This window comes from Xenopus laevis, chromosome 9_10S (genome assembly GCF_017654675.1).
Source record: "Xenopus laevis strain J_2021 chromosome 9_10S, Xenopus_laevis_v10.1, whole genome shotgun sequence".
NCBI lineage: Eukaryota > Metazoa > Chordata > Amphibia > Anura > Pipidae > Xenopus > Xenopus laevis.
In genome coordinates this window covers 79,333,828-79,352,107 of record NC_054388.1, presented here as the reverse complement: position 1 = coordinate 79,352,107, position 18,280 = coordinate 79,333,828, and the positions used below count along the sequence as shown (strand labels likewise).

Below are 18,280 nucleotides of genomic sequence, written 5' to 3'. Positions count from 1 at the left end.
ACTCTGCAATCTGCAGGCCCCCAGTAAAAAGAGCATTTAGTACCACTAGATCATAGAAATTGCTTTGTCTGCCTGAAAGAAGGTGGGACCCATAGCCCCTGACCAGCCAGATTGAGGTTAAAGCAGGAATTAATCTGTAAGGTGAGCAAGTAACATTTTTAGAATATGGGGAAAATATAGCTTTAGACTAAAGCACAGTACATCTGGAAACCATTTAGCTGTATGTGAATGCTCTTGTGTTGATATATACACATATATACATACATACATACACTAACCACATCAAGTGTCTTAACCTTCATGTGTTATTCTCCATGACTGCAGAGTTCTGTTTTTCCTCTTCACATAATACAAACTTTTCTAAACACAGGAAAAAGATGTATGTCTTTGTGTATATGAAGTGTCCCAATGCCTGATGGGACTGTCAATCAATGTGATGATGCACTAGGGACTTTCAGCATGATGACCTATAAAGCCACTTACAACGTTGTCTCAGAATGTATGCTGTGATTGTAAACACACTGCCCCTGCCTTTCTCCTCAAGGAGCATAATAAAAACCATATGGGCAAGTGCTGCTTTGTGCATGATGGCTGATTAACTAACCATTCACCTGAAGATGAACTGCAATTTGCTATGGCAGTCAAAGAAACACAACATGAATGATATATAACTGATGCCAGTATCAAATTCTCACTTAACAACAGGGGGTGCAGTGGGTGCGATTGCACTAGAGCCCACACCCCATCAGGGCACGCCGGCGAAAACCCACTACAAAAAATGTGTCCAGAGGGGGGGTTCCCGGATGCACGGCATGCACCTCGGTTCGGGAACTAGTGGTTCTGTTACTGCTAAACAATGGAATTATAGTTGACAACATCTGCACAAAGCTGTTGCCACAGGTAGATTGACACATAAGTGATTTTTTTATTTATCTTTCCTAAATGGATATTATAGGCAACATGGCTGACAGGATACCTTAGGCTTAAAAGAATCCGGAACTAGTACTTCTGTGTCATGCAAACATATTCAAGAAACATTCAAGGACCCAATTTAGACAGCTCAGCCCACAGTCACGGGTTTCTTACAATAGGGGCCATATTTAATTAATCAGGCCATGTAACCTGGCTGTATGCTTTTAGGGTTAGTTCACACGAGGAGATTCGGGGAGATTTTGTCGCCTGGCGACTAATCGCCTCGTCTTCTGAGCAACAATCTCCCAGATCTGAGCATGTTTTCCCATAGGCTATAATGAAAAGTCACCTGCGCTAAAGCACACGCGGCGATGAGTTTTCCATAGTCGCCCAAAGTTGCCTCGGACAGTTCGGGGAGATTGTCGCTCAGAAGACGAGGCGATTAGTCACCAGGCGACAAAATCTCCCCGAATCTCCTTGTGTGAACTAACCCTTAGAGTGTGGAAGGAAACTAGAAAACCTAGCATAGACCGTATAAACCTAAGCAGATAATGTTTCAAACCCTGAAATGTTATGACATTTAAATACAACTACAAATCATATTTGCAAAGCAGTTTCTTCACTTTTCATGCTACCTATTCTTTTCCAGATTTCTGCCTCCCTCTCTTGCTGCCCTTGACCAGTGGCACTCCCTACATGTTATGCACAATGGTCCCTCCCATCTAACTCTGTATATTTTGAACTGACTTATAATTTAATAATTAAAATATAATCAGCATACACGGTGAAATCTGGTATCTTTGACCCACTGGCCAAAAGGTCTGAGGCCATATGAGGGGCCACATAAAGAAGAAAAATTATCAGAACAGCAGCTGCTCATATGCAGATGAAATTTTCAAACCGCACCTCAATCCCAGAACTGATTGATATTTATTGTGCATATACAGTGGTAAGAATCAACAAGCCACTATACATACACTGATAATCCTGAAATGTATCCAAGACATATATTTTAATGTATAGCTCACATCTGTGCACTTTTAATTATTACTATCATTAATTCAGGTTAGCATTGGGGGGTGGTTTGCAAGAAAAGCTGCTGGCAAACATTCCTAATACACACAAATTCACATTTGCACAGTGAAGCAAAAGAAAGCTTTCCAAAGTGACTACAGAATTTTGATCTCCACTGTTTTAGGAAAGCTTGATTTCCCCAGAGAGAAGACCATGGCAATGAAAACCCACAGCGAGCAGGCTTTACTTTTTATGAAAATTGATTACTTTTCGTTTTACAAAACTACCCAGTGCTATGTAGATGTACTGTATATAACCAACAAATACAGGGGTACAGCTATAGGTGTTGGCCAACCCGTGCATTATTTGGGAGGCTGTTGAGGGACAGGTACCTGTAAATTAACTTTGAAAAGGTGTATGCTGCTTATTTTCCTAAACTGTATATGTTGCTTACCTGGGTACTCAATCCAAAGGCAAAAATAACTCACTGTATCGCCAGAAAGGGTGTGCTCTTGTATAAAGAGGTCAATGCAAAATGCTTCATACTGTATTAAACTATGAGTTGACAGAACGGATTGGAAAAACAATTGTGGGGTTACAAAAAAGGAGCATTGAACCACATTTTCCTCTCTTTTCTCTCTCATTCACATCTAGCTGCTCTCTGTGTATTTGAAAAGGGCACTTTATTGCAGTAAATAGTCCTACATATTTTAGAGTCAAAAGTAATTTAAAAATAATTTCCTATTTTACACCTTTGTTGGATCCGTGAAAATATCAACATAAGGCTTATGTTGAAAATAAACAGGATAGCTAAGGAGTGTCTCTTGCTCTATCAATTTGCTTTAATTGACAGTCTCTGGAAGAGACACATATCTGCATTACAGGGCTGAAGGCCAGAAGGATCAATAATTAGATTCCCATCACAGTGTCCAAGATGTCCTGCTGATGGCCTCACCTTTTCAACTTAGATTAGGCAAGAGACAACCATTGACAGGGAAACTGGGGCAGTCAAAGGCTGTAGTTGGTTTTATTTAGTTTGGGATGAAAGTTAAAATACTGAAAAGAAGATGTGCAGGGTAAAGTCAGCCTTCATCCATCACAGGGCATTATCTGATAAACGACAAAGAATTCCTCAGCTGTTAGAAGGAGCATATCCTTTACACACAATGCTTCTGTAAAATGGATGATCTGAATATAATTTCATTAGCATTTACTAATTCCAAAATGAAATACAGAAAACAAACAATATGAGCGGAATGATTTGACATTTTGCAATAGTATGAAAAATAAAAAAGCAACGTTTTTTTTCATGCGAAAGAGTTTGCGTTATTAATTGTTTTGTGCTGTTAAAACTGCAAGCACTTAAGTGGGTACAAACTGTCAGACCTTAGCTCAAACTCCAGCAATCTATGTGCCAAGAAGCAGGCAAAAATCCACTGTGATTACTTCTATACACGTTTACAGTATATACACAGCAACAGTGAATTAACACTTAGGGGCACATTTACTTAGGGTCGAATAACGAGGGTTAATTAACCCTCGATATTCGACCGTTGAAGTTAAATCCTTCGACTTTGAATATCGAAGTCGAAGGATTTACCGCATTTCCTTCGTTCGTACGTTCGTTTTAATCCATCGATCGAACGATTTTCCTTCGATCAAAAAAACATAGGAAAGCCTATGGGGACCTTCCCCATAGGCTAACATTGGTGCTAGGTAGGTTTTAGGTGGCGAAGTAGGGGGTCGAAGTGTTTTTTAAAGAGACAGTCGAACGATTTTTAGTTCGAAACGTTCGATTCGAAGTCGTAGTCGAAGGTCGAAGTAGCCAATTCGATGGTCGAAGTAGCCAAAAAAAATACTAATAAATAATAATAATTCAAAGTATTTTTTATTCTGTTCCTTCACTCGAGCTAAGTAAATGTGCCCCTTAATGAATTAAACTGTGTCTGTTAAGAATATACAGTCCCTTTACAAGTGAAGAAACAACAATAAAAATAATGGCATCCATTTCTATTAAAGAAACAGTAACATCAAAAAGTGTTTTAAATGAATGAGAATACATTGTACTGTTGCCCTGCACAGGTAAAACTGGTGTCTTCACGTACAAAACATAACTATAGCTTATATTATTAAGCTGCTGTGTAGCCATGGGGTCAGCAATTCAAGCACGGGAGATGCAGTAGATAAGGAATAAGTTCTGAAGAATACCATTGTGTATTACAGAGTTTATCTGTTATCTACCTGTAGAAATTGGGCATTTCATCGTCTACATAAATAATATCATTAAAAATTTCAGAAAATCCAGAGAAATCTCTGTACACATGGTCCCAAGAATATATAGGATAGCAGAGATCTTGGACCCTCAGATGGCACTACATTAAAAACACACGATTCTGTAGTAGAAATCACTGTATTGGATCAAGAAAACTACCCAAAACCACAGGCTGTGAACTATTCACTGCATCCCAAAATGCAAGTTAAATCTCTACCATGCAATGAAGAAACCATGGTCTGATGAATCAAATTGTGAAATTATTTTTGGAAATCATGGAAGGCGCAATCTCTTGGCTTAAGAGAAAGTCCATCATGCTTGTTATCAGTGCACAGTTCAAAAGCCAGCATCTGTAATGTTATGGGGGTGCATTCATGCACATGGCATAAAGAACTTGCACATCAGCAAAGGCACAATGCTGAGCCATATATACAGGTTCTGGAGTAACATATGCTATCACATAGAGAACATCTTTTTGAAGGCCTTGCTTATTTCAACAAGACAATAGCTAAACCGAATTCTGTAAATATACCAAAAGCATGGCTCTGCAGTAAGAGTGTCCAGGTACTAAACTGGTCTGCCTGTCACCCACTGAAAACATTTGGAGCATAATATAAGGAAAAATAACAAAAGGAAACCCCAAACTGATAAGCAACTGAAATTCTATATCGAGCAAGTATCGGACAACATTTCACTTTCAAAACTGATCTCTTTAGTTCTCAAAGGGATTACAAAGTGATTCAACACAGTGGGAAACATGCCCCTTATCCAAAATGTGTTGCTGCATTATTATTATTATTATTATTATTATTATTATTATTATTATAAAAAAAAAAAACCTTTCAGCTCAAGCAGTCATTAAGGAAACCCTGCATGAGTTAAGGAACTCACATGAGGTTTCAGGGAAAGAAACCTTGTTAATTAAGGAGTATGCTTTCCTAAATAAGAAAAAGTTTGGCAACTTTTAGATAGTTTCCCCCCAACCTTACGTGACTTCCTTAAATCAATGACTGCTCGAGATTTGAGCAGTCATTATATTGGTCCCTTAGTTTGTAATCAAAATGTAATATGCTGTGTAACTTGTTTCTTTGTTAAAATTTTGTATTCCAAAAATACAGTATATGCAGTATACACACTATTGGAAATAAATACAAAAACCCAGAAAAGAAATATTACATATTGCCTTTCCCTATTCAGATTACTGATTTACAGTACATTTATATTAGCAGTATTTTACCCACAGGTCAGATTTGTCGATGCTCATAATTCCTTAAATTAGTGTTTTCTGCATCTGGGTGTAAAGGTGGCCATACACTACTAGATCCACTTAAAGGGGACCCGTCACCGAAAAAAAAATATTCAAAATCCTATTTTATCACATTAGTCAAGCAAAATGAACTTTAATTACACTATATAAATTATCTGAATCTTGTTTCCTTCAGTCTGGGAATTCATAATTATAGCAAGCAGGCAGGAGCCATTTTGTGGACACTTTTATTAAGGCAAGTCTTGTATCATCTCAGAATCTTGTATGTGCACCAGAAAGGGAGACTCGATGTCCTTCCCCATGCCCTGGATGCACAATTAAATGGTTAACAGAACGGGGGAATGTGGGGAAGTGGTAAAAGAAAAGTAAAAGTAATTATCTGCCCCGACTCTATGCCCAAGGTATAGAGGAGGGGCAGACAATATTTGATTGACAGCTGAGATTTTTAAATGAACTTACAACAGCTATGAATACGTTAAAAAAAAGTAGAAATTGGATTTCTTGTTTAATTTATTATACAAATTTGTGTGTCTGGGTGACAGGTTCACTTTAAGCGATCGGATTACAACGAATCGACCGCATCAACTAAAAAGTTATAGCTGTTAATTATTAGGCATTATAATTGTGCATTACAACTAGCAGTTATAGATGCATAATTGACATACAATACAAGTTTTTTGTATTATATATGGGGAAAAAATCTATCCCTTTACAAAACAATGCTAAAACTGTAGTGAATATACTTTTTTAGAATAGCTGTCTAGTACTAGTAAGATTCTATGCAGCATTTGCAATTTCAGTCTATTATTTTTCATGATTGTCTGCAATGATGCTTGGAAGCCCCTGTGGTTGTGAAAGGGTCTATACTAAAAATGGAAATATAAAAGTTGCCAATTGATGAGAAAATGGGCCCTGGCACTTAGGTTGTTAACACTTTTTAATGGGTGCTCTTAAAGTTTTTATTAGGCTATGACTGAGCACCCCTTAGCTATAACTGCAAATAAGGAGCAACACTTGGCTCAATAAGGAAAAGCACATCTATTTTAAATGTTGAGAATGAAAGTGAGATTGAGCAATTAACAATGCAAAGAATATATCAGGCATCTAACAAAAGTTTAGCAAAATAAGTAAAACAAGAAAAGGTATTACAGTTATGGGACTTATTATCCAGAATGCTATGGACCTGGGTTTCTTTTCCAGATAAGGAATCTTATTGTAATTTGCATTATCATACTCTAAAACTACTAAAAATACATTTAAACATTAAATACACCCAGTAGGACTGTTTTGACACCAATGCAGAGCTACAGTATGTACAGTAGTTTAGTTGGGATCATATCCAAGGTATTGTTTTATTACTATAGAGAAAATGAAATCATCAAATGGAGTCTATGGAGGATGGTCTTTATATAATTTGGAGCTTTCTGGATAACAGGCTTTCAGACAACGGATCCCATACCTGAATAAGGTAATCAAAGTCAGAGAAAGATTAAATGAAACACTGAACAAGACAAAATACACAGTACAGAGTACCATGGGTTCATGTTCAACAGCAAACAACAATACCATTGTAAAGATGGTCAATTGTGTAAAGAGTTGGTCAGTCAGTCAGAGCTCACTGCCAGATAATCTGATATTGTATTTAAGTGATCTACACATACACACATATATACAGCAGTGCAAATAAGTATTGAACTCAATGGGGCTATTGACCTGAAATTTACACCAAATTTTGGTAACAACCCAAGTAATTCACACATACAAGAACATAAATTAATTTATGTGTAGTAAAGTGGAATGACACAGGGAATAAGTATTGAACACATGAAGAAAAGGAGGTGCAGAAAGGCATGCAAAGCTAAGACACCTGCTGAAATCTGTCAGTATTTAGAAAGGAACCCTGCCCCACATCAGGGCAAATTAATATCAGCATGTGGGTGTGGCTGGGCAACATGCCGCCCCGTATAATCCTGCCACCCTAGGCCCGGGCCTTGGTGGCCTCTCCACACATTCGGGCCTGCAGATGAGTCAAAATAAAAATCAGGAGTTGTCCAAGAGCCAAGGATCACTTGCAGATAGCTTCAGAAAGACCTTGAATTAACAGGTAGAGCTGTTTCAAAGAAACAATAAATAATGTACTCAACTGACATGGCCTTTATGCACAATCATGATGCAAGACTCCAATGCTGAAGAAAAAGCACGTTGAAGCTTGTTTAAAGTTTGCTGCACAACATTTGGACAAGCCAAATAAATTATCTTTGGATGACATTGCACACAGCATGTTTGGAGGAGAAATGGCACTGCACATCACCCCCAAAACACCATACCAACAGTGAAGTTTGGAGGAGGGAACATCATGGTGTGGGGCTGTTTTTCAGCATATGGTACTGACAGACTTTATTCACAGAATTGAAGGAAGGATGAAAAGAGGAATGTACCAGGACATTCTTGAATCTGCTGCTATCTACCAGTGAAGTTGAAACAAGGGTCGACGTTTCGGCAAGACAATGATCCCAAACACACAGCCAAGGAAACTCTCAAGTGGTTTCAGAGAATGAAAATAAAGCTGCTAAAATGGCCCAGTCACACACCCAACTTGAATCCAACTGAAAAATCTATTGAAAGACCTGAAGACAAGAGTTCCTAGAAGAGGTCCCTGGAACCTTCAAGATTTGAAGACAGTTTGTGTGGAAGAATGGGCCAAAATCAAATATGAGCAATGCTTCCAACTAGTTTCTCCATACAGGAGGAGTTTTGAAGCTGTCATTACCAACAAAGGGGCAAATTCACTAAGGCGCGAAGCGCCGAACGCTAGCGTTAATTCGCTAGCGTTTGGCATTTTTGCTACTGCGCAAATTCACTAACGAACGCTGGCGTAGTTTCGCTAGTGTTACTTCGCAACCTTACGCCATGCGAATCTTCGCTAGCGACGAAACTACGCAAATTCACTAACTTGCGCAGTGTAGCGAACGCTACCTTTTACGCTAGACTTCCTTCGCCACCTCAGACCTGGCGAAGAGCAATAGAGTAGATAGGGATTGTTTAAAAAAAAAGTCAAAATTTTTTTTTTCTTCCAAAAAACGCTGGCGTGTTTTCTACATGATGGCTGATAGGCTGAAAAAGATCGAAAAATTTTTGGGGCTCCCCTTCCTCCCCCCTACATTTCCTGACTCATGGCAACTTACCTAGACAGTGGGCACATGTGTAGGGCAAAATAAAATTTTTATTTGCCGATTTGAAGGTTTTCTAGGCATTTGTAGTGCAGATACGTGTTCCTCCATTGAAATTTGAATTTCGCGCCGTATGCAAATTAGCCTTCGCTAGCGCAACTTCGCTTTATATAGCGAAACAACGCTAGCGCAACTCCGCAACCTTACGCTACCCCTGTGCGCAACTTCGGATTTTATTGAATTTGCGAAGCGCTGGCGAAACTACGCCTGGCGAAGTGCGGCGAAGTTGCGCCTGGCGCAACTTCGCATCTTAGTGAATTTGCCCCAAAGGCTTTTCTACTAAAGATTAAATACATTTCAGTAAGCGTGTTCAACATTTATCTCCTGTGTCGTTCCACTTTATTACACATAACATAATGTGTAGACTTTTCTGTGTTGAATTCTTTGTATATGCGGATCACTTGGGTTGTAACCAACATCTGATGTAAATTTTATGTCAGTATATATTAGAAATATATTTACTGAGAAAAACATTGACTTGTGCAAATATAATTACAATAGCTAATTGTCCTTATAAGCAGACCAAAAGGCCATGGGAAAGGCATATTCTATATCAGTACTGGCGTATAATAAGGTTTTGCAGGAAATTAAGGTGGATGAAAATCCTATGACAGTAATGTGAGATTTTGAACAAGAACTGCTTTAGACTACATGGGAGAACAAAAAAAACTTACGTTAGGAATCCATTATATTCTTCATAATTGATGTTCAAAGGAATTAAAAACGGATACATTTACTTGATGGGCTGGTACTGTATGTCAAGAATAAGCAGCTTGTAGAATGCAGCTATGCAAGGCATTACATTCTATTGATGTTATCCTGAAACTGACCACATTGCTTTGTGGGGAAAAATAAATTATACATCTGAGGTGGGAATGTATTTTCAGATGATGTTTGTAATTTATAAGTTACACTAATAAATCACCTAAACTGTAATACAACAATATAAAAATGAAAAATTAAGCTTGAAAATTAAATTTATGGTGCTGTTGCGTGACATTTTGGTGGAGTATTATTCAACACAAAAAGCACTAAAGAACACAATATAGGTCTCTAAAGACTGGGTTACACAAGCTAACAGTTCAAAGGTAATAAAAGCACAAAGAGAGATGAAATGATTGGAGCAAGCTGCTTGCAGGCCTTATTGGTTAAATACACAGTAAGTCTTTACTTTTTTTTAAGTTTTAAGTTTTCCAGTTTCTGCTTATGGTTTCATCTCAAACCCACAGCTCTTGTGGGCCCCGCCAGCCCAGATCCGCACCCAGTGTGCGTGCTTGCACACATGCAGACACGCACGGTCCAGAGGGGGGCCTGTGAGAGCAGCCCCGGTGGGCCACCCAGTCCGACCCTGGGTGTTAATAATATACAGTAGGCCGGGGCAGGGTACATTTCTCAGGAACAATGTTAACAGCGTATATGGGGAGCAACAGATAAAAGATTACCCATACCATGGGACATTTGGGAGGGGGTGACACAACAAAATGGGCATGGTCTAAATGTTTCGCCCCTCTTTCTAATTCCAAAATGTTGGGCAATATGAGATTACCCAATGCAACCATATAATCTGGGCTGTAAACAGAACATGCATAGAGAGATTTGGCCTGCACACTGCTATTCTACATAGCTATCACAGCAGCTACAAATGGCTTGTTGATGTGATATTACTGCAAGTCATGATATACAGAATAAGATGCTACCAGACATTCTGTATATGGGCAAGCCGGATTTACATACATGGCGTCCCTAGGCTGGCTCTGCTCCTTACCCCGCCCCTTTTCCATCTCCCTCCCCTCGCATCCCGCTCAGCACCAGAGTTTGGCGTGCTGTAGATGTACAATTGTCCTACGTGTATCAGGTGCTGATGGCTGGGTGGCATGCCGCCCCTGAATTTCTGCCTCCCTAGGCCTGCGCCTTTGTGACCTTGCCACAAATCCGGGCCTGTATATGGGCTCAGGTTAAGGAGGTATACAAATTGCAATCTGATTTTTGAAAAAAAGATTTGTGCTTTCTGGATGAGAAAGAAGGCAGACTACACTGTGCATCCTTTAGCCATTTTGCTATCATGGAGGCAAAGATTTTTTCAGGCATCAACATGATGACAGGTGCACTAATGAAGGAAATATTCTCAAATTCTAGTGACACAAATGTTGGTTACAACAACAAGCTTTTTAGTCTCAAAGGGTCCACTGTGCTTTCATCTAGCCTTAAAATCCATCCTTCAGTTTATCATTTATTTCTCAGCTAATTAGTTCTTCTAATTGTAAATGCCAAGCTGTTGTGAGGATAATCAAAGAACTAATTACCATTAGCTCATCCTTACAATAAGATATGACACTATAAATTGTATTATTACTAAAATACACTGTTTATATCCTTGATGATTAGCATAATGAAAGAAATCTGAAATGTGATTTAAGATTTCATTATATGCAGAAGGGCATTTGCACAACATCAGTCATTTGTGGCAGTTAAAGTTGCTGTTCATTAGATGTATGGACTAGTTTCGTACCAGAGCACACTAGAGCCATGGTTTCAATAAACTAGTTAGCTGGCCCCTGGAGCTGTGGCCAAAGGGGCTCTGCATGAATGTCATTTAGTGGAGGAGAATCCCAATTTGATATTTTGATACTAGATTCAAGCTTTAAATTATGTATTATATATATATATATATATATATATATATATATATATATATATATATATATATATATATACACATATATATATATATGTATATATACCGTATATACTCGAGTATAAGCCGACCTGAGTATAAGCCGAGGTACCTAATTTTACCTACGAAAACTGGGAAAACTTATTGACTCTAGTATAAGCCTAGACACAACTACAGCCCTGTCTCCCAGCAGCGCACATTCTGCCAAAGCGACCCCCCCCAGCGATCAACCGGACTTCTTTGCAAAGTTGATGGTGACAGAGAATTGCCAAACGGATTACTGTGTGCATTGTCCCACTGTCCCACTACCATGTGCAGAGGGTGCTATGTGATATTGCCATCACTGTTAATCTTTCGTATAACCAACAGAGGGCGCTGTGTGATATTGCCATCACTGTTAATCCTTCATATAACCAACAGAGGGCACTGTTTGATATTGCAGTCACTGTTATTCTTTAATATAACCAACAGAGGGCGCTGTGTGATATTGCAGTCACTGTTATTCTTTCATGTAACCAACAGAGGGTGCTGTGTGATATTGCAGTCACTGTTATTCTTTCATATAACCAACAGATGGCACTGTGTGATGTTGCAGTCACTGTTATTCTTTAATATAACCAACAGAGGGTGCTGTGTGATATTGCAGTCACTGTTATTCTTTCATATAACCAACAAAGGGCACACTATTATTCTTTCATATAACCAACAGAGGGCGCTGTGTGATATTGCAGTCACTGTTAATCTTTTATATAACCAACAGAGGGCGCACTGTTATTCTTTCATATAACCAACAGATGGCACTGTGTGATTTTGCAGTCACTGTTATTCTTTCATATAACCAACAGAGGGTGCTGTGTGATATTGCAGTCACTGTTATTCTTTCATATAACCAACAGATGGCGCTGTGTGATATTGCAGTCACTGTTATTCTTTAATATAACCAACAGAGGGCGCTGTGTGATATTGCAGTCGCTGTTATTCTTTCATATAACCAACAGATGGCGCACTGTTATTCTTTCATATAACCAACAGAGGGCGCTGTGTGATATTGCAGTCACTGTTAATCTTTCATATAACCAACAGAGGGCGCACTGTTATTCTTTCATATAACCAACAGATGGCACTGTGTGATTTTGCAGTCACTGTTATTCTTTCATATAACCAGCAGAGGACGCACTGTTATTCTTTCATATAACCAACAGAGGGCATTGTGGGATATTGCAGTCTCTCCCCAAGTGAACTGTTGGTATAGGAATGATTAAAAGTGACTGCAATCTCAGCTACTGCCCTCTTACCAGAGAATAAGCCGAGGTAGACTTTTTCAGCACATTTTGGATGCTGAAAAACTCGGCTTATACTCGAGTATATACGGTAATATGATTATGTATTTGCTGTCCAATATTTGCTCTTAATACTATGGCTTACATGGTGCACTTCTCTTTTTAGAAGCAACAATCAGTAGAAAGAGGCAGTTACTTTACATCAGTTCAAAACCACATTTTGGTGCAAAAATATTTAACATTTTTATATAATTAAAGTATCAGTTACATGTCATCATACTATATTATTAGTCCTACTAGAGCTACTAATGGACTCACGTCCAGAGTTAAGGTTAAAGCAACTAGACGTGGACTCTTCTTGAAAACATTTCCCCACTTATCCAGGCAGCCCCAACAAATAATATTTATGTAAAATTGGTCAGAATCCAATTCTGAGCACTGAGCTGATTTTAAAATCTAATAGATTGGAGATCTAATACTACAAGTATAAAGCTGTACTGAGAAAGAGGTCAGGAGAGTTTTGTGCAAAATTGTTTCTGTAGGTTTCTGTTCATCATGAACATAAAAATAGTACATTAAAAAGACCAGTCTATGCCAAAGAACACACCATCAATTGACTATAGACCTGGTGGAACCTTCAGCCATACAAGCCAGTGACTTCCCTCACTTCAATGCCAGCAGTACAGCAATTCTTACTTGGCCCTGTATATATTATGTTCCAATGAGACTGGGCCCTTGGAGTTAATTTAAAACTTCCAAAGACATTGCAGCATGCTTCTTTCTGAATCGTCCATAAAATGGAGAGAGAAGAAGAGACTATGAGGTTTATGTAATAGAAGGAGACAAAAGGAAAGATGAAAGGGCCAATAAGGGAAGGAAAAACAGAAAATATTTGAATATGTAAATGGCAGGACAATAAGTAAATGGGAAACAGATGGGTTGAGGAGAAATAAAAAATGTTTTATGTAGAACTAAATGAACATTAAAGTATATGTATAATAAAAAAACAGAATCAAAATATAAAACAGAAATGTGGAAAAAAACAGGGGAGAGGATGGATAAACATGCATACCTATTTGCAAAGCAGAGGATGTGACATCGACTTCTCCTCTAAGTGGCTGGAAGGCAGAAAGCTGAGCTGATAATTCATCTTCTTTTGTGTTTGGGGCTTCATGTTCATCAAACACAGCAATTATCTGAAAATTTTTAACTCAATATACTTATTTCATTAATGATACAAAACATATTTACATTTATGCTATTTTTTCATGTCTTCATTGAAAAAATTTAATTATAACCCACAATAAGAAGAACAACTAATTGACCCACAAAGACAAGTTAAATTTGTAATATATCAGAGTATAAGGAACTCCTATAGTAATAAAATAGAGACTTGCATTTGGAAAAACACATGCAACTGTTTTGGACTGATTTGTCTGAACACTTATCTAAATCCTAATTTGCTTATTTTTTATAAAATGCATCATCTGTGGACAAAAAATGTGGGGTATTAAGGTTCTAGAGCAAACTCTAAAGGAAGGGCTGAATAAGAATCATTGAGGAAATGCTGGAATTTGGCCAAATCGAAGTTGAATTCTGTATTTGGTACATTAATTGAATGTTGCAATCAAAGAGATCTTCAAATGTACATAAATTGCTTCCTTAATGGAAAAGAAGTGCATCTGCACCATATTATACAACTATTACAGTATTTCTTATGATGCATGAAAATTACTATATATATGAATGTGACCTAAAACATCATCTGAATTTCAAACATGTCAAAAGTACATGAAGAAAAACAAATAAACAAAATTATTATAGTTGGTCATGTATTCATTAATAGCATATCTGAATGTGGCAAAAGTAAGTCTATCCTATTATCATAATTTGAAGGTAAAATCTGGTGTTTTCAGTCAATGGGATGACAATCAGGTGTGAGTGAGATAATGGGATCCAGTAAAGCCTGATCATACATACAACCGATTTATGGATGTGTATCATGGATTGAATAAAGAAGGTATCTGAGGACCTCAGAAAAAAGAGTTGTTGATGCCCATAAAGCTGGAAAAGGTTACAAAGCTTATCTGTAAAGAGTTTGGACTCCAAACAGTCAAACCCTACCCTACCCAGATGTGGTCGACCATCAAAGACAACTCTAACTGCAAAGCATCTAATAGTCCAAGAGGTTGCAAAGAAATCCAGGGTAACTTCTAAGCAATTTAAGGCCTGTCTCACATTGGCAAATGTTAATGTTCATAACAGTCCACCATCAGGAGAACACTGAAGTGAATGGAGGGGTCAGTGGGTGTATAGATGCTGGGTTTCATTTGGAGGGCTTTATTGGACTTGTTGGACTTTGCTCTTTTTTCAACCCAATCTAACTATGTAAACTATGTAACCATATAAGTAATGCTGGTTTGAAAAATGATTTTAAAAGATGCTGACATTAGTTGTTGACAGATTCTAAAGTTATAATGAAATAGCTCTACTCTCATATACTCACCACCTATAAGTCAGTTTACAGGTGGACATACACACACAAATATTATTATTCAGAGCGTGTATGGCGGGAGAAGAGGCAACGGATATTTGCAAAAGATTTGGATATGGTTATCTTGTAGATGAACCAAGATTGGACATTTCGATCAACCTTTGAAGGCACCTGAACATCGGCTAGGGCTCTTGCGGTTTCTACCTGTACCTCTGATGATTCAGCTGTCAACGTTTGTAATGGAAACAAACAATCTTTCCTGTCACCAAAGATTGTGATTGATACTTGTATAGTCACAACTCATTAAGGTATTCTACTGCATATAATGCTCAAAATATTTTTATTTTTTTAATAATTTCAAGACCTTCATCCTAATCTGGACTAAAAGAAAATCAAGAAGGGACACAAAAATAAAAACAAAAAAAATTAGTTTTTCACCCCCTTTTTTAATGCATGTTGCAATATACATTCTTTACAGATTTACGGGTTTTAGGTTATTTCTATTGCTAGTGAAAGCAGTGTTTGTCTGTCCCTTTCTGTTTTCTGCCCTGGTTGCATAAACTGTTGATACAATGTAACACAAGCCAATGAAATAGCAGGTTTTACATATGAGCTGTTATATACAATATATGTTTATAGAAACCTACATTGTTTGGGGCATAGTTTTCCTTTAGTGTTTAAACTATATTTTAGCAGATTTAAAGGAACTAATCAATGTAAAAATTAAACTGTGCAAATGAACAGGCTGTGTCCCAAATGGCCCCCTTCCAAGGCACTGGAAACTGACTGGTAACAGGTTAGAGAGCTGCAAAGGAGGAAGTAGTGTTCTAGCTATTACACTTCAACCTTTATAGATGACATTTTTGTCTGACTATATTGAAAGCATTTTTTTCACAGCCTATTTCCTCACTTTAATTTTACACTGAACTGTTCCTTTAAGGCAGGGGTCCCCAACCTTTTTTACCCATGAGCCACGTTATGTTGTAAAAAAAGTTGAAGAGTGACACAGGCATGAAAAATGTTCTGGGCATGCCAAATAAATGCTGCGATTGACTATTTGGTAGCCTCTATATGGACTGGCAGCCTACAGGAGGTTCTGTTAGGCAGTAAATCTGGAATTATGCAACAAAAACCTTTCTCCCAAGTCAGGAATTCAAAAATATGCATCTGGTTTGAGGTCACTGAGAGCAACAGCCAAAGGGTTGGTGAGCAACATGTTGCTCATGAGCCAATGGTTGGGGGTCAGTGTTTTAAGGGATGGAAATCTAGACTACAGAAAGACTCCTTACCTGGAAATCACTAGGTCCTGTGGGTTTTTTTTTTAATTTTTACACTGAACTGTTCCTTTAAGGCAGGGGTCCCCAACCTTTTTTACCCATGAGCCACATTACGTTGTGAAAAAAGTTGGAGAGCGACACAGGCATGAAAAATGTTCTGGGCATGCCAAATAAGTGCTATTTGGTAGCCTCTATATGGACTGGCAGCCTACAGAAGGTTCTGTTTGGCAGTAAATCTGGAATTATGCAAAAAAAACTTGCTCACAAGCCAGGAATTCAAAAATAAGCACCTGGTTTGAGGTCACTGAGCGCAACAGCCAAGGGGTTGGTGAGCAACATGTTGCTCATGGGCCAATGGTTGGGTTCACTGCTTTTAGGGATGGAAATCTAAACTACAGAAAGACTCCTTACCTGGAAAACACTAGGTCCCGAGTATTTTAGATAACAGATCCTATACCTGTATAGGGCTTCCTTGAACCAAAGTGCACTGTTCCACGTGGTAGGGGTGACTGGGAAATTGGCAACAAGTCACAGAATGAGCAAAAGTAAGTGCTCTGCATTCTATGTTTAAATGGGCAAAAATCGGTTCTATTTTTTTTTAGCCTACTTAAAGGAGCCCTTGAATCTTAACTGCTAGAGCTGTTTTATTAGTTATGTTCTGGAATAGGTGCCAAACATTTGTTGTTTGAACAGTTCCCCACTTGTAATTAAAAGAAGTTTTACTGCTAATGGAAAATGTAAAATAAAACACTGAACAGACCAGAATACTCGATCATAAAACAATTTATTGCCTGTTTTATGATTTTGCAATTTTGTTTTGCAAAAAAAATACTTTATGTTCTGCCACATGCATTTAAAGGAATTAAATAACCTTAGTTATAATTAATTTAACAAAGTTGTAAGTCATATTTGAGGAATGTGGCAGAATCAAATGAATAATTCTGTTGTGCAAGGAAACTGCACAACATTTTATTTTTGCTTACAGGAGATCTCCTCCTCATCAATGAATAATAGAAAATAATACAATTGACTGACATTGTACATTGCTAGTAGAGCCATAAGTGAGCCATTTTTGTATTATGCCTCCACCTTCTACACACACACACACAAAATATAGCTATATATGCTATACGCTAGGGTCAGAAACCTCTAATTAACAAACAACTTCATCTGCTGTAACAGGACCCACATATATGCTCGGGACACCCACCACCACACAAGAGTTTAGTAGAATAAGGCGGATTTGATTTGGCTGAAGCATTTATGCACTCAAACAAAGATAGCTGAGGTGTGTCTCAGTTTCCTTAATAACAATTCCTAGATTCATAAATAAAAATATAAAATACTCCCACCCAAAAATCAGATTTCCTCCACAACTGCTTGATGGACCAGAATGATGTGATATCAAGTAGAAAAAACTCCTACAACTTTCCCCCTAGCCATCAAGCTTTTTTCCGAATAATGTTATAAATATTTGATATTTCTTCTCAAGATTCTTAAAAAAAAGGATTCTAATGTACTGCTGAGTCAATACATTAGCTAGTTCCTAAGATTCTAAAAAAAGCATTCTAATGTACTGCTGAGTCAATACACTAGGTAGCTCCTAATATTTTAATTATTCCCAGGGTGCTTTAATACCAGCATAATATAGTTTGCCTGCTAAATAGTGTCTTGGGTGCCAATAGCAGTCCTTTTAACAGATTTTATTTCATTTATTCAAATCTGATTGCTCATATTTTAATAGCGGGAGATGTAAGTGGTTGTCAATAATATGATACAAATATTTTCTATTTCCAAGCAACATAGTCTATTAATGCAATTTAGAATTCCCCCAACCATCATGGGCATTATAGAGAAAGC

General features: G+C 37.8%; 1 protein-coding gene across 2 annotated transcripts in view; it reads right to left on the bottom strand.

Annotated features, from left to right (window-relative positions):
* LOC108703061 (partitioning defective 3 homolog B) overlaps window positions 1–18,280 on the bottom strand; it is a 407,382-nt gene that overhangs the window by 281,840 nt on the left and 107,262 nt on the right. For both annotated transcript variants that reach the window (XM_041579184.1, XM_018239010.2), the window contains exon 3: window positions 13,722–13,845. In XM_041579184.1, coding sequence (XP_041435118.1) covers window positions 13,722–13,845 — 124 coding nt within the window. The remainder of the gene's footprint in view (window positions 1–13,721; window positions 13,846–18,280) is intronic.